Source organism: Acomys russatus, chromosome 8, assembly GCF_903995435.1.
Source record: "Acomys russatus chromosome 8, mAcoRus1.1, whole genome shotgun sequence".
NCBI classification, from domain to species: Eukaryota; Metazoa; Chordata; class Mammalia; order Rodentia; family Muridae; genus Acomys; species Acomys russatus.
The window spans coordinates 40,550,127-40,574,830 of NC_067144.1; the positions used below are offsets into that span (position 1 = coordinate 40,550,127).

A 24,704-nucleotide genomic window follows, 5' to 3' on the forward strand; every position below is an offset into this window, starting at 1 on the left:
AATGCGAAATGTGCCTCTTCTGAGCAAGCAAGTGACAAGTAACAGTGCATGGCAGTGATGATGATGATGAGAGCAGCTAATGGTGAGATTATGTGTGGATTACTATTGCAGAGTACACAATGAGAAGGAAGCAGAGGCATGGGGGATAAACGCGAGAATCTTATGTTAAAGAAGTTATTATCTGGTGCTATCTCAGAAAACTGGGAATAGGGCTTCCTCAAGACTCAGCTATTCCACTCCTTGGAATATACCCAGAAGATGCTCCAGCACACAAGAAAATTTGCTGAACCATGTTCATAGCAGCCTTATTCATAATAGCCAGAAAATGGAAACGGACTAAGTGCCCCTCAGTAGAAGAATGGATAAAGAAACTGTGGTATTTGACCATGTCCCCTGGATGGGGAGACCTGGTGGCACTCAGAGGAAGGACAGCAGGGTACCAAGAAGAGACTTGATACCCTATGAGCATATACAGGGGGAGGAAATCCCCCCCTCAGTCGCAGTCATAGGGGAGGGGAGTAGGAGGAAAATGGGAGAGAGGGAGGAATGGGAGGATACAAGGGAGGGGATAACCATTGAGATGTGATATGAATAAACTAATAAAATAAAATTTAAAAAAGTTATAACAGAGGCAGATCCCATTTTCTGCTAAGCACCTGAGTCCGTTTCTGTCACACAGCCAGGCAGAGGCTGTCCATCGCAGTAGGAGCCAAAGCATTTGAAAATGGCTTTCGCATTCTGACAGAAGACACAGCAGAACCGGGTCTAGATGTAAACCCATCCACCTAGATTTGTTTAGAGCAGTAAGAGGGAGAGGCATCGGGATACAAAGAGTAGTTTCAGTGGTAAAGGCAGCAGCACCTGGACTCTAACAACGCGATATACCCTGTGATTGACACATAGCACTCTACGTCCAGCAGCACTTAGAGCCTTGGTGAACGGTGCACTAGATTCTGATTTTAGCTACTTAGTGGCTGCCTGCCTGGCTGCCTGCTGGTATTGATCAGTTTTTTTCCTGCTGAGTATTCAGATCCCCCTTACACTTGCGTTAGTGCCAAATGTCCACCTAATAACGTGCTTTTTCTTGGCCAGGGAAAGCACAGGTAGCTCCCACAAGAAGCAAAAGAGGCAGGAAAAGCAAAACGCTGGGAACAGTGGCACATTATTTAATCCCCGGTGCTTAAGTGTCTAAAGTGGGACAGATACTAGTAATGACAAAATCAAGCAAAACCGTCAACAGTCAAATTAAAAACACCGGTAGGACAAGCAAAGAGAAGCAAAGTCCTGAAATTAAGAAACCTTTAGTAGCTTTGCTGAGAACACCTTATACACGACAGAGGGCATGTCAGAGAAGAAAAGGAACCAGCAGACACTAGATCTAAAACGCAAAGCAATACTAACCAGCGAGCTGAAGAACACAGACAATCGCTATTTGCCTAGTGTTCCCAACCTCCCGTCAACTGTGTCTATAAAATGCCCGTATGCGTTTTAAATAGGAGGATAAATACATCAAGGAGCTAAGAGGAAAGCATCAAGAGAACCAAAAGAGACAGTAAGGGGATATTTGCATAGTCAAGAAGAGAACGAGGGGAGGAAGAGAAATGGCATGGGAGCGGCAGGTCACAAAACAGGGAGAGGAATGGCCATCAGTTTGAACTAAATTTCCCTAGAAAAAAGAGCATTTTCATTTTCACTAGTTATTTTTTTTTCTAGGAAGATAAAATTGAGTGTTTTATTCCATGCAATCCCTAATAAAAGAACTTGAAATTTCCAAATAAATTTATGTTTAAATTGTAAACATGACAAAGGGTAATAGTGTCATGGAAAGTTGTTGTTTAAGTATTTCCTGCCTGTTTATATGTGGGGTGTATGTTTGTATAAAACAAACACATATACACAGATATATTAGTCTAAAAAACTGCGTGAAGCATGTGGTTTATATACAGTCACTCTCTCTCAATATATATATACACATATATCTCAATATATATACATATATATGTATATGCTTTTAAGTAAATTATTAGATGAAAACAGTAATATAGAGGAGTTAGAGTGTGTTTTCAAATAAATAAAATAGTCCCTTTTGCTAGGGTTACTATAATAGTTGGCTGTTTAAGAGCAACTTAATATTTTAGCTCATCATTAACCACAATGAGTTAATTAAGTAGGTAATAAAACATCTTTACCTGTAAGAATTCAGGTTAAATTATTTTGCTTATTCATACTTAATCCCCAAACAAAATATATAGACATTGCTCTTGTTTCCTTCTACACTGATCTAGAATCTGAAAGGATAAATATAAAGCTATTATATATTTAACAACATTTTCAGATCTTCATGGAAAGGATGCAGAATATTACAGAAATCATCTTTTCTCTTACCTAGAGCCTGGGAGAAGCTTCAGAGAATTTTAAAAACCAGTATTAGGCTTTCTAAAGCAGAGACAAACACAGTCCTACAGAAGGACAGTAACATAGGGATCAGTTCTCACCACACTGGCTCAAGTGGAGTTTCAGTCTACAAACACAGAAAATGTCTATATAATTTTTCTTCCAATACAAAAGTCAACCAGGTGTAACTCTGTGTGCTTCTGCTAAGAGGAGGAGAAATAGAGAGCCAAAATTCCCACCAGGAACTCAAGCATCCCCCGTGGACAGAGTGCAGCTGTTGTGCAGGGCACTCTACACTTGACGCATGCAAGGCATGCAAATGATCCCAAGGGGCAATGCAGACATTTACACTGTGAATATCGGCTCACAGTGCCCAAATACAGCTTTAGAAATACGGGCTGCACCTTTTGCCACAGTTTCTTATCACAGTTGACATTTCTAACAGATTAGGCAAACTTTACTTTTCATGGTTTCTTACAATGTTCGTTATGGTGTCCTCATATGGATATGTTGTTTTACTTTGTTTGCATTCTTCCTTGCACCCTGCCCTCACCATTCCCCCTCCCCCATTCCCCGTCCCTTCCAGCTGGTGTCCTTCCTTCTAGTTCCTCCCTGCTTCAGTCTTCCTCTGACATGTATTCCATTTTTCTTTATTTCCCACCTCACTTGATACCTCTTCCTCCTATCTAATATTCTGTCTTTATCCTCATGACCCACAAACACACATTATACAAATAAACACACATACATGTATATAGATAAATTATATGTAAGTTCTGTACATGAGAGAAAATGTAGTCTTTGTCCTTCTGATATGGCTTATTTCACATGACATAATGATTTCTAGATGTATATGTTTTCGTTAAAATGTCACTACCTTGTTTTTCTTTATGACTAAAAATGTTTCATTGTGTTTAAGTATTACATGTTTGTTTGTTGATGGACAGTTATGTTAGACTAATATTTTTGGCTATTGTGAAGAGTAGCAAAAAACAAATATGCATAAGTATCTTTGTGATAACAGTAATTCAGATTCCTTAGTGTATATTCTTAGCCACAGTATAACCTAATCACATAGTGTTTCTTTCTTTTTTTAAAAATTATTTTATTTATGTATTCACTTTATATACCAATTGTGGCCTTCTCCCTCCTCTCCTCTCAGTTCCACCCTCCATCCCTCTTCCCCTACCCACGCTCCCTTTCTCCTCAGAAAAGGGGAGCCCCCAACCCACCACAGTACATAAAGTCACATCAGGCCTGATCACATCCTTTTCCTTGTGGGTTGGTGGGGCAGCCCCATCAAGGCAAGTGACTCCATGTCAAAGACAGCCCCTGCTCCCAGTCCTAGAGGGTTCCACGTGAAGATGGAACTGCCCATCAGCTACATCTGTATGGAGGGCCTAGGTCCAGTCTATGCATGGTCCTTGGTTGGTGATTCAGTCTCTGCTATTTCTATTTAAGTGTTTTGAGCAACTCCCATGTTTCTGTTCTCATCAGCAGACACTAAGTTTTCCTGTTTCTGAATGTCTTCCTGGGCTTTGGTGGTCATTTGATTTCTTGGTGATAGCCATTTTAACCACGGGGATGTGGAATCCCAAGGTAGTGTCAATTTGCATCTCCTTGCTAGCTAAGGATACTAAGTATTTATTGCTTGTTTGTAGTTCTTCTTTGGAAAATTATCTATTTAAATCACTTGCTGACTGGACAATTTGGTTTTATTTGGGGAGAATTTCATGGATATAATATCTTGCTCTAAAAAAGCTTTTCTTATATGGTTTTATTTGAGGTAACCAGAGCATGACTTGAAGAGAGCCAACATCTCTAGAATTACTTTGAGTTCAAGTCAAAGCACACCTGTTCTCTTCTTGCAAACTCCAGAATAAACTGCAGACAGATCAAGCTCCCTTAATCTAAGCTCAAAGCTGGTCAGGAATTCTAGGAGCAAAGGAAAGAAGATAAAGGAAGCAAACAGAGTAGAAGGTGAACTACATCTGTCGTTCCCTAACGTGAGGGCCTAGCCTTTGGATTTCCTGGAGCTCTGTCTTCAGTGGTTGTATGCGGCCTCAAGAGTGTTCATTGCAGTAGAGTGTCACCTTGAGACAGTCACCTACAAGCCTTCTATCACCAAAAGACCAAAGCTATGAAAGAGCCACCATTAACAGAGAAACCAAAACTTTTAAATAAGAATTGTCTGAAGAGAAAGAAACAGAGAGGCCATATATATATATATGGCCTAAAGGTAGCATGTACACGTTTGAAGTTACACATGCCATGGAGGCATGGTCAGAGACCATATAATCTCCAAACTTAAAGAAAGGCTCTAATCTGTAGAGTCTAGAACAGTGGTTCTAAATCTTCCTAATGCTGCAACACTTTAATATAGTTCTTCAGGTTGTGATGACCTTTACCCAAACAATTACTTCATTGCTACTCCATAGCTATATTTTTGCGACTTTTATGAATCATGTTGTAAATATCTGATATTCAGGATATATGATATGCTGCCTCTAAATTGATTGTGACCCACAGGTTGAGAACATCTGGTCTAGAGGGGGTTTAATGTGGCTAAAGCATGTTCAAATTTTCCTTTCTATCATTAACACAGGAATTTGTCTATTAGCATGTATTCTTGGGGCTATGAGAAGTGGTTTAGTGGTTAATAGCACTTGTTATTATTCTAGAGGGCTTGAGTTTAAGTCAGGTCCCTGAATACGTATGATGGCTCATAATCACCCATATCTACTTCCAGAAGTGCTCTTTTGACTTCTGAGGGCATCAGGCATGCATGCGGTACATAAGACACACACGTAGGAAACATCCGTGTACTTAAAAAATTAAAAAACTCATGCAGAATAAGTTCTTAAAATTTATTTTCTGTCATTTAAACTTGATATCTGAATACTGAAATGAATCCACATGAAGTAAGAGCTTTTGTTTTATTTGTTTATTTACCTGTTTTGTTGTTTCCTTACTGTACTAGCAGAAAAGGAGAAAAGGAAAGGACATTGTTTTTCTGGATGACTCAATAGTCTATCTGGCATTTTTACAGTTTTATTAGTGATGGAGAAATACCGAGATAAAAATAGACTATGTGAAAAGTGGAATCACTGTAAGCATTGCAGAAGAATGGAATAATAACAGAGTGATATAGGCACATAATTACTAATCAAAGAAAACCATAACTGTTCCATTAAGTTGTGTGTAATTCTCTCCAAATTATCTTTATTAATAACTTTTGACCATAAAAGTTCCATATCATGACTTCCAGTAGAAATAATCTTTTCATATTTATTTATTTAATAAATAAGCCCTTGTGTGTCATTGAAATTTAATATACATTTACCTGATAACTAATATTGTCCACCATGTGTTTCATGTATTTGCGTTGTTATTTGGCCTGCTTCTACATCTTTCATGAATTTCCTTTTCATGTGTTTACCAATTTTGAGCTGTGGCTTTTAAGGTTTTTTCTTCTTTTTTCTTTTTTAAAAATGTTATCTATTTATTTATTATGTTTCTTTTTTAACATATATATTTATATTATTACACATGAATAAAATAAACTACATACAGGAGGAAGAACCATGAGACAATCATAAGTTATATAAATGTTACGTTCATAGTGATTTGGCTATTTGTGTTTGTCAAACTTGAAGCAAACATCTTTCCTATCTTGTTGGGTTTAAATTTCTGAATGAAAATAAATATCTATCATATCTTATCTCCATTAGCTTAAATCATCTATCTTGATCTAAAAACATCTTATTCCCCTAACCAACTAAGCTTGATTGTAATACTAAACTATCTGGTCTTCAACCCCATCAGAGACTTGAGAAGGAATAAAACTTAAACACCTGAGTGAACTGGAAGTGAAGGTTAGCAGCTTCTAAAGGAACCAGTTCCCTCTCCTTAAGGAACCCATTAAGGCCAAAGTCTGTAAATGTTATCTGCTTATTAGATAAAACATTTTTTTTAAGATAAAATATCTTAAGCCATAAAAATTCCGGAAAATTTTATTTAGACAGAGTCAAGGAAAAGAAGATGAATTCAAAATTCTTTGGACATTTCACTAAAATACTAAAAAAAACTTACACAGAGAAATTGTGATATTTTAATATTAAATAAAAAACAAGTACTTTATAAGATCTAAGTCTTTTTCTTTAATATTTTCTTCAGTGAATCCATGACTTGCTTGTTTCTCAGACTATAGATAATTGGATTTAACACAGGAATTATGACCGTGTAAAGCACAGAGTCTATGATATCTTGATCATCCGCTTCTTGAGATGGAGGGAGCACATACATGAAGAGAAGAGGCCCATAGTATAAAGACACAGATAGGAGATGGGCACCACAGGTGGAGAAAGCCTTCCTTATGCCTTGGACAGACTTCCTTTGCAAAATTGTAAACAGCACTAGTGTATAAGATACAATCACAATCACAATGGTAAAGGCTTGAATTAACCCAGCCAAAACAAATACCAATTGAAAATTAATAGTAGAGTCAGTACAAGAAATCTTTAGCAATGGAATAATGTCACAGTAAAAATGATGCACTATATTGGAATTACAGAAGGTTAATAGAAGTAAAAATCCCTCATGTAATGTAGCATGAAGAATCCCACCTACAAAAGATAGGACTAAAAGACATATACATAGTCTATTAGTCATAATCACTGGATACAGTAAAGGTTTGCATATTGCTACGTAGCGATCATAAGCCATGGCTGCCAACAAGAAACATTCTGTAGTTACAAAGACTGCAAAGGAAAAAAATTGTATCATGCATTCAGAGAAGGAAATAATTTTACTAATCTGTAAGAAATTAAGTAACATCTTCGGTGTCACTGTGGATGACAAACAAGCATCCACAAAGGCCAGATGACCAAGGAAGAAGTACATGGGGATGTGAAGGTGAGGGTCATTCCAGATGAGAGTGATCAGACCAAGGTTCCCCACAATAGTGATGAGATAGATCACCAGGAACAGCAAGAAAAGGGGCAGCTGGAGCCCTGGGCGATCAGTGAGCCCTGTAAGAACAAATTCTGTGAGCACAGTTGCATTTTTCATTTCTGAATCCTCACTGGACATCCCCTGAAATGAAAAACATGAAAAAATGTTCACTATGATTTAGAAATCAACTATCAGGAGAGTACATTTGATATAATCTAAATAGCCATATCAATATGGCATTTTAATTTCATTTCCTATTATTCCAACTTACAGAATATGTTTGAAGAAATCGAAAAACTGAAACATGCAAGTCCTTTAATTATTAAAATATGATGAAATAAAGTGGTTAAAATGTTGCTCATATCATTAAAGTGTAGGTCAAATGATCAGTCAACATGTGAAATGACACTATTAGTAATGATTACGCTACAGGGTAAGGTTCTAAAGTTTTTTAGACTACCAAGTTAGTTGCTTTTCACATATTCAGTGTGGGCATAAAAGTCATTAGAGATGTATGGCTTGCCTTCTCAGTTTGTGCTAATAAGTTGAAATTGAACATACAGAAACATTTACAACTTTGTAGTATGAGGACCCTTTGCACATCCCAGTAATGTTTACATAACAACATCAATAGAGTATTGCTAAGGTTTGTATAGTTGAGGACATGCTGTGGACCATGGAGCTGATGACCCAAAAGCATTTGAAGGAGTTAAGTGAAAGGAGCTATAAACAAGAAGGATGACATCTGTAATGTAACTAATTTGGGAGCCATTTGTACTTCATGGCTCCTGGTTGCAGACAAAGTTCTTGTTTTAAATGTTTCTTTTTCATTCAATCCCACACTAAAAATGAACACACATTGACAAAATGGCTCCAAGAAAAAATGTGGATAACCCAGCTGCTGCCTTCCAGAATCACCACCTTCCAGAGTGACATTCTTCAAGAGCAATAACCTCCTTCATCTCTGAAATGTTAGGGTGTGATGTTTCCCCTTGAATGACTTTCTTGATCCCTTGTGGTATTTTCATGACACCAAGCCACATTCTAGCAATTTTTATAATAGGCTCAAATTAGAATCAAGAGATTAAGAAAAATAAATCCCTGGTCAAAGTCATACCTATCTGTAATCACTTTACTCAAAGGATGGGAACATGCAAATCATGATGGGACTATAGCAAGATACTATCAATTAAAAAAAAAAAACTAACCAGAAAAGCAAAATGCAGCTAGAGCATGCAGTATTGTGACCCTTAATAGAAGACAGCTATTAAGAAACAGAAAGACTCACATGGTATACACTCACTTACAATTGGGCACTAGCTCAAAAGTTATGTCCCACAAAAGTCTCACTTACCAGGAGATTGGGATAGATGTGAGGACATCACACTGGAACTCTAGGTAAGAGAAATATAGGAGATGGAGAAGTAGAAGGACCCAGAAGGTCTTAGAAACCTATAAGAAGAACAGCATGATGGGTGGATCGCGGCCCAGGAGGAGTCTGCTCAAACTATTGCACTAACCAAGGACAATACAAGTAGTAAATATCAAATCCCTACTCTGATCTACTCAATGGACAGGACATTCTCCACAGTTATGTGGAGAGCAGGAACTGACTCTGACATGAACTCTGGTGCTCCATATTTGACCACTTCCCCTTGGTGGGGAGGCCTGATGTCACTCAAAGAAAGAATAAGCAGGTTTCCAAGATGAGACCTGATAGCCTATGACCATATAGTCGGGGAGGAGGTCCCCCGTGGTCTTAGATCTGGGGGAAGGGAATACGGTGAGAGTGGGAGGGAGGAGGAATGGGAGGATACAAGTAATGGGATAATAATTGAGTTGTAATCTGAAGAAATTAATAAAATTAAAAAAGAAAGAATGACCAAAGAAAAATATACTGACTGGAGTAAAACCCAATGCTTCAGTAGGATAAGCAATAGACATTTCTGATTGCTGAGATTAAGAAGCTTCTGGACTTTGCTGAGAATGGTTTCCTGAATGTGCTTGAGGTAATAATGTCAGAGTGGCAGCAGTAAGTCCATAGTTAGGAAAGACTCTCTGAAAGAGCCACAGATAGTGGGAGTGTGGACAGTTTGTTTGCCCTTTCAGAATTTATAAGCTATTACTTTGGAAACATGCTTGATAAATACATCAGAGGGGATAAAAGGATGTTATCAACAGAAAAAGTACAGGAAATGGAATTTTGGATGCTTAAAAAGGAGGAAGAGAGATATATCCTCAGAAGACACAAGGAACACAGTAAGTGCGGGGTCACAAAATACACAAACACAGTAGGCATGAAATCACAAAATACTCAATGAATACAGTGAGTGTGACATCACAAAATAGAGCCACCAGACAAAGAATGGAAAATCAATGAGGGACAGGTTGTTCCATGCCCAGGGTGAATGTCTTCTCCTGCTACTTGCTCATTACTTTGATTACTACCAGCTCTGAGTAGTTTTTCCTTTAGAAAAAATTAAAATACATTTCTTATAAATCTGTGCTTCCAAAAGGCATTGGATATTTAAATTTTATGTCACAAATTCCGTGCTGTGGTTACATGTTTTACTGATAATTCTTTGCATATTTAAATCTTACCTCATTATGTTATAACTAAATTTAGAACTAAGTTTCTTTAGAAATCTTTCTGATTGTATTTGATAGCATTTTCATCTATATCGGTGTAATTTTTCCTGGCAGAATAAAATTGTGTCAAACACTTAATCCTCATATAAATGATACATAGAATGTTAATATGTTTAGTGAATAAATGAACCTTGTATATAATATTTCTTTACATGCAATCAGAAATATGTATATTTATATATCAACATGTATGACTCCATGAAACATAGGTCTATTCTCTGTCTTTCCCTTACATGTGTGAATCTTGTTTGTATATGTGTGTGTATGTCTTTTCAAATAAATTATTCTTAGAACTTGACAATATAGACAAATGAATATTTAAGTAACCAGCCTTAAAGATTTTAATTAGAATATATGATTAAATATACAGAGTAATATTTTTGCTGGGATTACCAGAAGATATCAATACAGAAGAAGAATAGTTACTTAGGTGTTTAAAACCAGTATTTTAGTTCAACAGAACTAAATTTATTGTTAAATGTATAATATAACATCACTAGCAAAGCCAATTATTGTTCAACCATGTTCTTCATATTTTTCAACAAAAATTAAAGTATACAGATAATCTTTTGTTGTTCTTTTTTTAATTTAAAACCAAGTTGGAGTCTAAATATAAATATAAAACAACTGCTATTTAAACAGCATACATCTTGTAACAGACTGGAGGCATAATATTATGCAAATCATTTCTTTCTTACCCATATTATGAGAAATGCTGTAAAGATCTTCAATAAGTGTTGGGGTTTTGAAAGCAGTCAAGACTTACCAGGAAGGCTGGTAGCATTCTATGGCAGTGGCTTGCTTTGAAGGTTTTATTCCATAAGCACAGAAAAAAAAAAAAAAAGATGTCTGTATATTTTCCTTTGATTCAAGGTCAACCAATTGTAGCCCTGAGAGAAGAACAGAGATTCTCACATGAGAGCACAAGTGCTCCCTGAGGACAGAGTGAGGCTGCTGTGCTGGGCAATGATTGGACACATGTGCAGAGTCCAAAGGGCCCCATGGAGCATCAGACTTTTGCATTGTGATTATCTACTCACAGTACCCAAGCCTAGCTTGAAGAAAAAAGTGGAATTACTCCTTTTAATACTATTCTGATCACAAGCAACACTCCTGACAGGTTTAGGCAAACAATTTTTTAGGTCAGTATACAAATGATATAGAAAGCTGGAGTGTCTACTTGAGGGAAGGATCCTTTCACAGCTCTTGGTGAGCCTGGCCTGGGAATCGAGGATCTTAGAAAACATGACTGTTCTCTAAAAGCTGCCTTGGACTTTCAGGTTTGAGTCTAGTATGTTCAAATAATGAAATTCAGAGAGCAAAAGGTGGGCTCCAGAGAGCAGTTTAATATTACATATTTGTAGTTGTGAACTCAGGAAGCAAGTGAGGAAATCAGAAGTAAAGAGAACAGAAGTGAGGTAACTGATGAAATAGGGGGGAAGGAGAGAAAGAGAGAGAGAGAGGAGGGAAGAAGAGAAGGGAGAACAGGAGGGAGGGCAGAGGGACACACACACACACACACACAGAGAGAGAGAGAGAGAGAGAGAGAGAGAGAGAGAGAGAGAGAGAGAGAGAGAGAGAGAGAGAGAGAGAGAGAGAAAGCCATCTTTCCTAAGGGTGAAGATAACATCTGCATCCAGAACTTTACGTCAAGATAAAGCAGAAGCCCCAGAAGTTGTATTAAATATGGAAACAGGGTTGGTCTCACTTGTTCTAGTTGATCTATTTGAAAAATGATAGAAAAGCCACTGCTTTTGTGTACAACTTAGAAAAAAAAAAGACGTATAGAGCAAGCCTCGCCTGTTTTACAAACTATTGTGACCCTATAACTTAGCAACTCTATTGGTACTCCAATAGGCCATCGAGAAAAGAGGCAATGCTTCAGGTTATGAAAAGTCGTTGTAGATTAATCACAGTCTAGCCGTATAGGAATTTTAATCCAGCAATATGGTTACTCTAACAAGAGATCACATTTTTTCCTTTTTAAAAAATTTTATTAATTTATTCATATTACATCTCAATTGTTATCCCATCCATTGTATCCTCCCATTCCTCCCTCCCTCCCGCTGTCCCCTTACTCCCCTCCCCTATGACTGTGTATGAGGGGGGCCTCCTCCCCCTGTATATGCTCATAGGATATCAATTCTCTTCTTGGTATCCTGCTATCCTTCCTCTGAGTGCCACTGGACCTCCCCATCAAGGGGACATGGTCAAATATGGGGCATCAGAGTTCATGTGAAAGTCAGACCCCACTCTCCCCTTAACTTTGGAGAATGTCCTGTCCATTGGCTAGATCTGGGTAGGGCTTCGAAGTTTACTGCACCGTATTGTCCTTGGCTGGTGCCATAGTTTGAGAAGGACCCCCCTGGGCCCAGTTTCACCTGTCATAATGTTCTTCTTGTAGGTTTCTAGAACCCTCTGGATCCTTCTATTTCCCCATTCTCCGATGCTTCTCTACCTAAAGTCCCAATAGGATGTCCTCTCTTCTGTCCCACTTTCCTGGTAAGTGAAGACTTTCATGGGACATGCCCCTTGGGCTAGTGTCCTGATATAAGTGAGTATATACCATTTGATTCTTTCTGCTTCTGGGTTAACTCTCTCATTATGATCACTACTAGTTCAATCCATTTGTCCACAGATTTTGGGAAATACTTGTTTTTAATATATCTGAGTAGTATTCCATAGTGTAAATGTACCACAGTTTCTTTATCCATTCTTCTACTGAGGGACACTTAGGTTGTTTTCATATTCTGGCTATTATGAATAAGGTGGCTATGAACATAGTTGAGCATATGTTCTTGTGTGCTGGAGCATCTTCTGGGTATATTCCAAGGAGTGGAATAGCTGGGTCTTGAAGAAGCTTTATTCTCAGTTTTCTGAGAGAGCTCCAGATAGATTTCCAAAGTGGCTGCACTAGTTTGCATTCCCACCAGCAATGAAGGAGTGTCTCTCCATATCCTTGCCAGCATGTGGTGTCACTTGAATTTTTGATGTTTGCCATTCTGTTGGGTGTGAGATGGAATCTCAGAGTTGTTTTGATTTGCATTTCCCTGATGACTAAGGAGGTTGAGCATTTCTTTAAGTGTTTCTCAGCCATTTGATACTCTTCTGTTGAGAATTCTCTGTTTAGTTCTGAGCTCCATTTCTCAATTGGGTTATTGGTTTTGGTGGTGTTTTATTTCTTGAGTTCTTTGTATATTTTGGATATTAGACCTTTGCCAGATGTAGGGTTGGTGAAGATCTTTTCCCAGTCTGTAGGCTATCACTTTGTTCTCTTTACAGTTTCCTGCCTTACAGAAGCTTCTCAGCCTCATGAGCTCCCATTTATTAATTGTTGACCTGAGATCCAAGATGACGGCGATCAGTGTGGGCCATATTTGGAGGCGCCAGTGAACAATTCAGGGAATTGCACATATTTCTGAGCCAGGAACACCGAGGTCCCCACACCACGACAGCGGGAGTGCTCCACCGTGCAAAGGGACCAGGGTGCGGAGGACCTGCATGCCCCTGCACATGGGAGGAGCACAGATTTTCTCGGATCAGAGCAGCAGCGGCAGAGGGAGCAGCAGCGGCACCAGCGGAGGTGGCTGAGGTTTACAGCTCATAGCCTTCCGGTGGAGGCAATAAGTGTGGTGGCCGGTGGGAGTTGCTGAGGGAGAGGGGACTCTGGGCAGGATTTGGGTCGCCTGGTGCCTTGGGACCCAGACTGGACTTGGCGGACAGTTCGGCCCCAGAGTCCCGGTTTCTGGCTCAGCCCAGCAAGCAATTCTGCACGAGGCACTAACTCAGCGCAGCCACAGCTCCCCTGCTGTGGCACAGGCTGGGCGGAGCGCTCAGTTCCACTCTAGGCACCACCTCAGCTAAGCGGCAGCTCCATTGCGGTGACACAGTCTGGGCGCAGCGTTTGGTTTCACCAGCGGCGCTGGCTCAGCGCAGCCATAGTTCTCCTGCTGTGATGCAGGCTGGGCAGAGAGCTCAGTTCCACCACCAGTGCTAACTCAGCGCAGCCGCAGTTCTCCTGCTGTGACACAGGCTGGGCGGAGCACTCAGCTCCACTGGAAGCCCTAGCTCAGCGCAGCCGCAGTTCTCTTGCTGTGACGCAGGCTGGACGGAGTGCTCAGTGCCACTGGCTCTAAGACTCGGGTTGGACACAGTGTGCAGTTTGAATCCAGAATTCCTGGCTGAGCTTGGCGGACAGTTCGGGCCCTGAGTCAATAACTGAACACAGCATGCACTTTGGGCCAAAAGCCCCTAGCTGAGCTTGGTGTGTAATCCCAGCCCAAAAATTCTGACTGGACCCTGTGTGCATTTTGGGCCCAGAATCCCTAGCTGAGCTTGGCAGACAGTTCAGGCCCTGAGAATCTAGCTGACTTCGGCCCGTGGTTCAGGCCCAGTGTTCCTGGCTGAACTTGGCAGGGGACACATAAGGCTGTGGATACCTATCCACAAATCCACTTTATAGAAGGTACTAGAAGGAAAACTCCATCCCAAAGGGTCAAGCTACAACCAAAACTACTCAGGAAATAGATAACTATACCATGGCAAAAACACAACTACACAAACGCTCGACTGGAAACAACATCAAAATTAAGACTCTTAACAGTCACTGGTCATTAATATCTCTCAACATCAATGGTCTCAATTCTCCAATAAAAAGACACAGACTAACTGAATGGGTGCATAAACAAGATCCAACATTCTTCTGCATTCAAGAAACACATCTCACCCATAATGATAGGCATTACCTCAGGGTAAAAGGTTGGAAAAAATATTCCAAGCAAATGGTGACAAGAAGCAAGCAGGCGTAGCCATTTTAGTATCGAACAAAATAGACTTTCAACCAAAATTAATCAAAAGGGATGAGGAAGGACACTTCATACTCATCAAAGGTAAAGTCAACCAAGATGACATCACAATTCTGAACATCTATGCTCCCAATACAAGGGCACCCACATTTGTAAAAGATCTGCTAAAAAAGCTTAAACCACACATCTATCCCCACACAATAATAGTGGGAGACTTCAACACCCCACTCTCACTGAAGGATAAGTCATTGAAACAGAAACTAAGCTGAGAAATAACATCATTAACCAATGCCATGGGTCAAATGGATCTAACAGATATCTATAGAACCTTTCACCCAAACAAGAAAGAATATACCTTCTTCTCTGCACCCCGTGGAACCTTCTCCAAAATTGATCACATCTTAGGTCATAAAGCAAGCCTCAATAGATACAAGAGGATTGAAATAATACCTTGTATCCTATCAGATCACCATGCTCTTAGGCTGCACTTCAACAACAACAGAAATAAAAAAAGCCTACACGTACGTGGAAACTAAACAACTCTCTCCTAAATGACACCTGGGTCAGGGAAGAAATAAAGAAAGAAATCAAGGAGTTTCTGAAATTCAATGAAAATGAAGGAACAACGTACCCAATTTTGTGCGATACATTGAAAGCAGTGCTAAGAGGAAAATTCATAGCACTAAGTGCCTTTAAAAAGAAATTGGAAACATAGCACATAAGAATCTTAATGACACAACTGGAAGCCCTAGAAAAAAAAGAAGCAGAAACACCCAAGAGGAGTAGACGTCTGGAAATAATCAAACTCAGGGGTGAAATTAACAAATTAGAAACTAAGAAAACAGTCCAAAGAATCAACAAAACCAAGAGCTGGTTCTTTGAGAAAATCAACAAGATAGACAGCCCATTAGTCAAACTAACTAAAAGGCAGAGAGACAGTATTGAAATCAAGAAAATCAGAAATGAAAAGGGAGGCATAACAACAGACACTGAAGAAATACAAAGAATACTTTGAAGGCATATACGCCACAAAATTCGAAAATCGAAGAGAAATGGACGATTTTCTTGATCAATTTCACTTGCCAAAGTTGAGTGAAGAACAGATAAACAAGCTAAATAGTCCCATTTCCCCTACAGAAATAGAAGCAATCATCAATAGTCTCCCAACCAAAAAAAAACCCAGGGCCAGATGGTTTCAGTGCAGAATTCTACCAGACCTTCAAGGGCGAGCTAATACCGATACTCTTCAAGCTATTCCAAAAGATAGAAATGGATGGAACATTATTAAATTCATTCTATGAGGCCATAGTCTCATTGATACCTAAACCTCACAAAGACTCAACAAAGAAAGAGAATTTCAGACCAATTTCTCTTATGAACATAGATGCAAAACGAATACAAGAACACAACAAAGATATCATTCATCATGACCAAGTAGGCTTCATTCCAGGCATGCAGGGATGGTTTAATATACGGAAATCCATCAATGTAATCCACCATATAAACAAACTGAAAATAAAAAACCACATGATCATCTCTTTAGATGCAGAGAAAGCATTTGATAAAATTCAACACCATTCATGTTTAAAGTTTTAGAGAGATCGGGGATACAAGGCATTTTCCTCAACATAATAAAGGCTATATACAGCAAGCCAATAGCCAAAATCAAAGTAAATGGTGAGATACTCAAGAAATTCCTCTAAAATCGGGAACAAGGCAAGGCAGCCCACTCTCTCCATATCTCTTCAATATAGTACTCGAAGTTCTAGCCAGAGCACTAAGACAACAAAAGGAGATCAAGGTATCCAAATGGGAAAGGAGAAAGTCAAATTATCCCTCTTTGCAGATGATATGATAGTGTACATAAGTGACCCTCAAAATTGCACCAGAGAACTCCTAAAGCTGATAAACACCTTCAGCAAATTGGCTGGATACAAAATTAACTCAAAAAAGTCTGTAGCCTTCCTATACACAAATGACAAGCTTGCAGAGGAAGAAATTAGGAAAACCACACCCTTCACATTAGCCACAAGCAATACAAAATATCTAGGAGTTACTCTAACTAAGCAAGTGAAGGACTTGTTGGAAAAAAATTTCAAATCTCTGAAGAAAGAGATTGAAGATGACCTGAGAAGATGGCATGATCTTCCTTGCTCATGGATCGGGAGAATTAACATAGTAAAAATGGCCATCCTACCAAAAGCAATCTACAGATTCAATGCAATCCCTATCAAAATAACTACACAATTTTTTAAAGACATTGAAAGTTCAATTCTGAACTTCATATAAAAAAACAAAAAACTCAGAATAGCTAAAACAATTTTGTACAATAAAAGGTGCTCCGGAGGAATCTCCATACCTGATCTCAAACTGTACTATAAAGCAATAGTAATTACAACAGCATGGTACTGGCACAGCAACAGGCTGGTTGATCAGTGGAATTGAATCGAAGACCCAGACATGAATCCACACACATATGGTCACTTGATTTTTGACAAAGAAGCCAAATCCATTCTATGGAAAAAGGATAGCATTTTCAACAAATGGTGCTGGTCTAACTGGAGGTCTATGTGTAAAAAAATGCAACTGGACCCATATTAGTCACCTTGCACAAAACTCAAATCTAAGTGGATTAAAGACCTCAACATAAAACCAGAGACACTAAGTCACTTAGAAGAAAAAGTGGGGAAGAGCCTGGAACATATTGGCACAGGAGACAACTTCCTGAACAGAACACCAACGGCCCAGGCCTTAATGTCAACAATTAATAAGTGGGACCTCATGAGGCTGAGAAGCTTCTGCAAGGCAGGAAACACTGTAAAGAGAACAAAACGACAGCCTACAGACTGGGAAAAGATCTTCACCAACCCTACATCTGACAAAGGTCTAATATCCAAAATATATAAAGAACTCAAGAAGCTAAACACCACCAAACCAAATAACCCAATTGAGAAATTGGGCTTGGAACTAAACAGAGAATTCTCAACAGAGGAATATCAAATGGCTGAGAAACACTTAAAGAAATGCTCAACCTCCTTAGTCATCAGGGAAATGCAAATCAAAACAACTCTGAGATTCCATCTTACACCCATCAGAATGGCTAAGATCAAAAACTCAAGCGACACCACATGCTGGCGAGGATGTGGGGAGAGAGGAACACTCCTTTATTGCTGATGGGAATGCAAACTAGTGCAGCCACTTTGGAAATCTATCTGGTGCTATCTCAGAACTCTGGGAATAGGGCTTCCTCAAGACCCAGCTATTCCACTCCTTGGAATATACCCAGAAGATGCTCCAGCACACAACAAGAAAATTTGCTCAACCATGTTCACAGCAGCCTTATTCATAATAGCCAGAACATGGAAACAGTCTAAGTGTCCCTCAGTAGAAGAATGGATAAAGAAACTGTGGTACATATACACTATGGAATACTACTCAGCTATTAAAAACAAGGAATTCCCTAAATTTGTGGATAAATGGATTGAGCTAGAAATGATCATAATGAGTGAGTTAACCCAGAAGCAGAAAGACTCAAATGGTATATACTCACTTATATCTGCATACTAGCCCAAGGGGCATGTCCCACGAAAGCCTTCACTTACCAGGAAACTGGGACAGAGGGGAGGACATCCTATTGGGACTCTAAATGAGAGAAGCATGGGAGAATAGCAAAGTAGAAGGATCCAGAGGGTCCTAGAAACATACAAGTAGAACATTATGATAGGCAGATTTGGGCCCAGGGGTCCCGCTCAAACTAAGGCACCAGCCAAGGACAATACAGAGGGTAAACTTTAAACCCCTACCCAGATCTAGCCAATGGTCAGAATATTCTCCACAGATGAGTGGAGAGTGGGATATGTCTTTCTCACATACTCTGGTGCCTCACATTTGACCATGTCCCCTGGAGGGGGAGACCTGGTGGCACTCAGAGGAAGGACAGCAGGTTACCAAGAAGAGACTTGATACCCTATGAGCATATACAGGGGGAGGTAATCCCCCTCAGGAACAGTCATAGGGGAGGGGAATAATGGGAAAATGGGTGGGGGGGGGGAGAATGGGAGGATACAAGGGATAGGATAAAGATTGAGATGTAACAAGAATAAATTAATAAAAAAAAAATTAAAAAAAATTGTTGACCTTACAATCTGAGCTGTATAAACACCTTCAGCAAATTGGCTGTATACAAAATTAACTCAAAAAAGCCAGTAGCCTTCCTATATACAAATGACAAGCATGAAGAGGAAGAAATTAGGAAAACTACACTCTTCACGATAACCACAAGCAATATAAACTATCTAGGCATTATTCTAACCAAGCAAGTGAAGGACTTGTTTGAAAAAAATTTCAAAACTCTGAAGAAAGAGATTAAAGATGACTTCAGAAGAGGAAATGATCTCCCTTATTCGTGGATCGGGAGAATTAGCATAGTAAAGCTGGCTATCTTACCAAAAGCAATTTACGAATTCAATGCAATTCCTATCAAAATACCTACACAATTTTTTAAAGACACTGAAAGTTCAATTCTCTACTTCACATGGAAAAAAAAAAAAAAAAAACCCAGAACAGCTAACACAATGTTGTACAACAAAAGATCCTCCAGGGGAATCTCCATACCTGATCTCAAGCTGTACTATAAAGCAACAGTAATTAAAACATCATGGTACTGGCACAGCAGTAGGCTGATTGATCAGTGGAGTCAAATCGAAGACCAAGAAATGAATCCACACACATATGGTCACTTGGTTCTTGACAAAGAAGCCAAATCTATTCAATGGAAAAAGGATAGCATCTTCAACAAATGGTGCTGGTCTAACAGGATATCTACATGTAGAAAAATGCAACTAGACCCATATTTGTCACCATGCTCAAAACTGAAGTTCAAGTGGATCAAAGACCTCAACATAAAACCAGAGACACTAAATCACTTAGAAGAAAAAGTGGGGAAGAGCCTGGAACACATCAGCACAGGAGACAACTTCCTGAACAGAAGAGATCCCATTTGAAGACTTTCTAAGTCTATGTAATCTGTCTGAAACATAGACATGTCTTTGTATGCACCTTTAATCCTAAACAATGAAAGTAAAATTCGTTTATAGAAGAAATTAGGCATGTTTGAAAGTGGTGTCTAATTGAGGGGTAGTCAAAGGGATAAAACAGAGAAAAAAAATGTGAACGAAAGAGTTAGATGGGATACACCCAACTCTCACAAGAACAGACTGGAAAGAGAGGCTTAATAGTAGCACATGGAGAGAAGGGAAGAGTGGGAGTAGAGGATTATAGTGGGAGGTGTGTGTATGTGTGTGTGTGTGTGTGTGTGTGTGTGTGTGTGTGTGTGTGTGTGTGTTGTGTGTGTGTAGCAGTTTTTACCAGGACAGTTTTACAGAGACAGTTGGCAGAGAGAACAAGCTAGACACAGGTGAACACAGAACAAGGCATAGGATGAGAAGGAACCAGAAGTTTACAACATATTGCTAGAGTTAGTTTGAAGCCAAGCAGAGCAATTCAGTTAGAAGCCAAGAAAGAATCCATATTGGATCTGTCAGCTTGGAGAGGAGTTTTGGCCAGAAAAGCCAAGTTGAACCAGCCAGCCAGAGCTCAGAAAGAGGTAGAAAGGGTGAGCTTATTTAGCGGTAAGTCTTGGAGGATGAAAATATTCTAGGCCTAGGTTAGCAGATGGAGGCTGGAAACTGACATCTTTAAGGCTCAATTTTGCAGAAATATTAGAGTGTACAGAGGCTAGAGGCTTCTGTGCCTAAATCTAGGGAAAGTAAGAATAGAGAAAAAATATTCTGGGTTCATCCCAAGTCATGTATTTGAGCAACTTGGATACAGCTCTCATCTTATTTCCTCATCTGAAGAAATAAAAACAACAACTACAACTAGGTCTTCAGTACTTTGCTACAAAACCTTGAACTCCTTGGTTGAAATGCTCAGCTTTTGATAGTATCATCTCCACTCACAATGGACCTTCACAAGGCCTGAATGCACAACCTCAGGCTACCATGTAACCATGTGACTTGAGTTCCATATCATGAATTAGGGTTATCTGAAATAGTAGACATTAGTTGGACACCATATTGAGGAGTTAAAAGTAGGCTAAGAGATATTCAGTTACTGGTAATGTTACTTATGTAAATATCAATTTCAACTTTTCCATAAGGGACTGGCAAACACTTTAAGGCTATCATAAATAATATTACCTTCCAAATTTCTATTTCTTTCTTGATTTATAGAGGCACCCTAATAATAATATATGTATACATATATATGAGTGTATTTAAAAGGGAGACATTAAGGAAGTTACTTTATAAAGGGGTGACAAGACCCCTACCAGACATCACAGACTAGCAAATACAAATTCCAGTGTAGGACTAGGTTACCTCTTTTGGAGTTGTTGAACAGTGAGGTCTTCTAGATCATCAAAGATTACAGTACATCATGGTATAATTGCATTGTGGAACAAAAGTGTTCAAGTCAAGTATAAAGAACAAAAAGAGAGCAAGAAGGTGGGATCATAGTCTCACAATCTTCCTCAAAAGAATGCATCTACTACAAAATCTCCCACATAACCCATATATTGAAGTTCACACATCCTGTCAATAGCCCTAAGTGACAGAACAAGACATTATGTATTATGAAAAGACCTCAAAAAATTCCAGGGTGAACAAACATAGGATGTGGGAAACTAATATTTTTGATACAATCATGAACACAGATAAGATCACGTCACAAATAAACTCTGAATTCACACCAATACATACATATGTACATGTGTCTTGTTACATCTCTCTATATGTATGAACAATAACATTCCACTAGCATTTAATCCATGCAAAATCACATGGTAAAAATGTATGAAAAGGAAGAGAGTATCAACAGAAGGTAGAAATAAAGTTGCAGTGTGTACACATTGGTGTTATAATGTCTGGTGTGAGATTCTCAATAGCCAATTCCAGTGTATGGAGAAGAGAAAAGAGGTGAGCTGAAGACATCTCACTCACTCTGCACTCAGGATGTGTGTGAGGCCTGCAATCAAGGTCAGCACAAACATAAAGCACACATAATTTCACATCTGTCCAAAAAAGGTCATTAGGGACTGTGACATCATATTCACCATTATTAGAGCTTAGATTATATACATTTAAAAATGTTTCCTCAGCTACACACTCTAATAACTGTGTTTGCATCCCCGTAAACATAGCATACAAATGTCAGTAGGAAAGGGCTTCTGGTTTCATTGTTGAGAAGATCATGACCTCTCATACGCCTGTAACATTAATGCTGTGGGGGATGGAGAAAGAGGATCTGTGGGGTTAGCAGGTTAAAATTCTATCTCCAAGTTCACTTGTAGGCACTCTTTCAAGAAAACGAGTTGGGAGAATGATTAAGCAGGACATGTGACCTTCTTCGACCTTTGCACAAGTTTCATAACATAAGTGTGCTTAAACCACATACATACACAAACAACATATCATTATCAACAACAACAATTCTAGGTTAGATTCATTTTCTAAATATTCTGGCAGTTTACCAAATATAGTCACATTAAGCTTGCACAATTTTGTGATTTTTTCCAGTTCACTGGTTTTATTTATCTTTAATTTAATTTATTTACAGATACATTTATATTATTACACATACACACAATAGATTACCTCTAGCAAGAAAAACCATGACACGACCAGGAATTATATAAATATTACATTCCTAGTGTTTTGGCTATTTGTATTTGACAGCCTTGAAGAAGACTTCCTTCCTATTTTGGTGCTTCTAAATTTCTGAATGTAAATCAATCTCCACCACATATTGTCATTATCAAATTAGAACGCCTATCTAGACCTAAAAATGTGTTTTAATAAGAATACAACAGATAATAATATGAAACCTAAGTGTTTCTCTTTAAGAATTTTGCCAGTGAATTTTTTACTTGTTTATTTCTCAAACTGTAGATAATTGGATTCAGTACAGGAATCACAACAGTGTAAAATACAGAGTCCATCATATCTTGATCATCTAATTGTGGAGATGCAGGGCGCACGTACATGAAAAGAAGAGGGCCATAGTACAAAGACACAGACAGGAGATGGGCGCCACAGGTAGAAAAGGCTTTCTTTATGCCTTTGATAGATTTCTGCTTTAAGATGGAAAAGAGAACAAGTGTATAAGATACAAGAATAGTTGTAATAGTGAATACCTGAATTGAGCCAGAGAAAATGAAAAGCATTAGGTAATTGAGAGAAGGGTCATTACAGGAAATCTTTAACAGTGGCACAACATCACAGTAAAAGTGATGTATTATGTTAGATTTACAGAACCTTAGCCTGAATAAAAATCCTTCATGAATGAAAGCATGAATAAATCCAGCTACAAAGGACAATATTAACAGACGTACACAGAGTCGATTTGTCATGATCACTGGGTAGAGTAACGGCTTGCATATGGCTACATAGCGATCATAGGCCATTGATGCCAAGAGAAAACATTCTGTGGTTGCACTTATTGCAAATGAGAAAAACTGTATCATGCATTCAGAGAAAGAGATCAGTTTGCTCTTTGCAAAAAAGTCTAGTATCATCCTTGGTGTCACTGTGGAGGATAACCAAGTATCCACCAAAGCTAAACTCCCAAGAAATAAGTACATAGGAATGTGAAGGTGAGGGTCATTCCAGATGAGAGTGATCAGACCAAGGTTCCCCACAATGGTGATGAGATAAATGACCAAGAACAGCAGGAACAGGGGGATTTTCCACTGTGGCAGGTGAACAAGTCCTGTGAGAACGAACTGTACCAAAAGTGTTGTATTCTCGATTCCCATGTCCTCACTGGGTGTCCCTGAAATGAAAAATGGTTGATGTCACACGGCATATACGAAAACTTGTAACAGAAAATTTTGTGTAGTACAATTTAAAAAACAACTACATAATTATCAAAATGAACACCAAATTTCATTTACTATCACGATTTCATATGGAAACTTTTCTTCAGAGTGAAGAAATTATTTCAATTTACTATTCCAATAAAAATTTTGAATACATTAATATATTTAAAGAAAAGGTATTTGTGTGAAAAGTATAAAGTTACATATCAGTTGAGTGTGAAAATTCTGTTTCTATGTTAAAGATTAATAATCAAGGCAAGGGATGTTTTAAGGACTGAAGTTCTTAGTCAACTCAAATACTTTAATTTGATTAAGTGAAATCTTTTAATACATATTAACTTGGGAATTTTTTGGAAATGTATTATAAAGAAGTAGAGAAAATCAGTGTCTGGTAGGTGAAGGGAACAGGATCAGTAATATACATTGATATATATTTTTGTGTATAACAGAATTGTCTGGGAACAGTTATTGAAATTGTAGATATTAAGATTTAGTTATAAGTCGGCTTAGGAGTTTATAAACAATACTCTAATGTCCAACCCCTATAAAACTTCTCAAGAGGATACTAAAGATGAATAAACTATGTGTGACTAGACATCAGGGATGACTAGGAAGACACAGAGATGAATTTGAAAGGTTTTGTAATATCGAGCCACTATTATACAGTGACCACATATGAACTTGATGTTTAATGGAATGAAAATAGTATTTGTTTACTATGAATATGGTCTTTTCAAATTCAGTTTCACAATTAAGATTCACTAGTCTGTTGTCCATTATCACTAAACATGAAAGGTACACTCTTAGTATCCTTGGTCTACTGTAGGTTTAACACTAATGACCAGGTATGACTGCTTAGCTCTCCTCCTTTTATGATTATGTTTTTCCAGATAATTACTCCGATACCCGCAGAATTTCTATGCTACAATTAATCACTTCCAGAGTCCATGTAACGTCAAAGAAAATCAAAAGAAAGACACAGTAATAATACAAACCAGAATGTGGAGGGCAGATGGCATTTGTTT

The 24,704-nt window shown here is 38.6% G+C and overlaps 2 protein-coding genes across 2 annotated transcripts; both read right to left on the reverse strand.

The window, feature by feature from the left end:
- Positions 1–6,540: 6,540 nt before the first annotated feature.
- Positions 6,541–7,464, reverse strand: LOC127192783 (olfactory receptor 186-like). Its single transcript, XM_051150096.1, has one exon. The coding sequence runs from the start codon at positions 7,462–7,464 to the stop codon at positions 6,541–6,543; it is 924 nt and encodes a 307-aa protein (XP_051006053.1).
- A 15,222-nt stretch (positions 7,465–22,686) lies between these two features.
- LOC127193117 (olfactory receptor 187-like) lies at positions 22,687–23,616 on the reverse strand. Its single transcript, XM_051150450.1, has one exon. The coding sequence runs from the start codon at positions 23,614–23,616 to the stop codon at positions 22,687–22,689; it is 930 nt and encodes a 309-aa protein (XP_051006407.1).
- Positions 23,617–24,704: the final 1,088 nt, after the last annotated feature.

What these genes read in the sequence shown, in the direction of transcription:
- LOC127193117 (XM_051150450.1), bottom strand. Translation starts at nt 23,616, where the DNA reads ATGGGAATCGAGAATACAACACTTTTGGTACAGTTCGTTCTCACAGGA.
- LOC127192783 (XM_051150096.1), bottom strand. Translation starts at nt 7,464, where the DNA reads ATGAAAAATGCAACTGTGCTCACAGAATTTGTTCTTACAGGGCTCACT.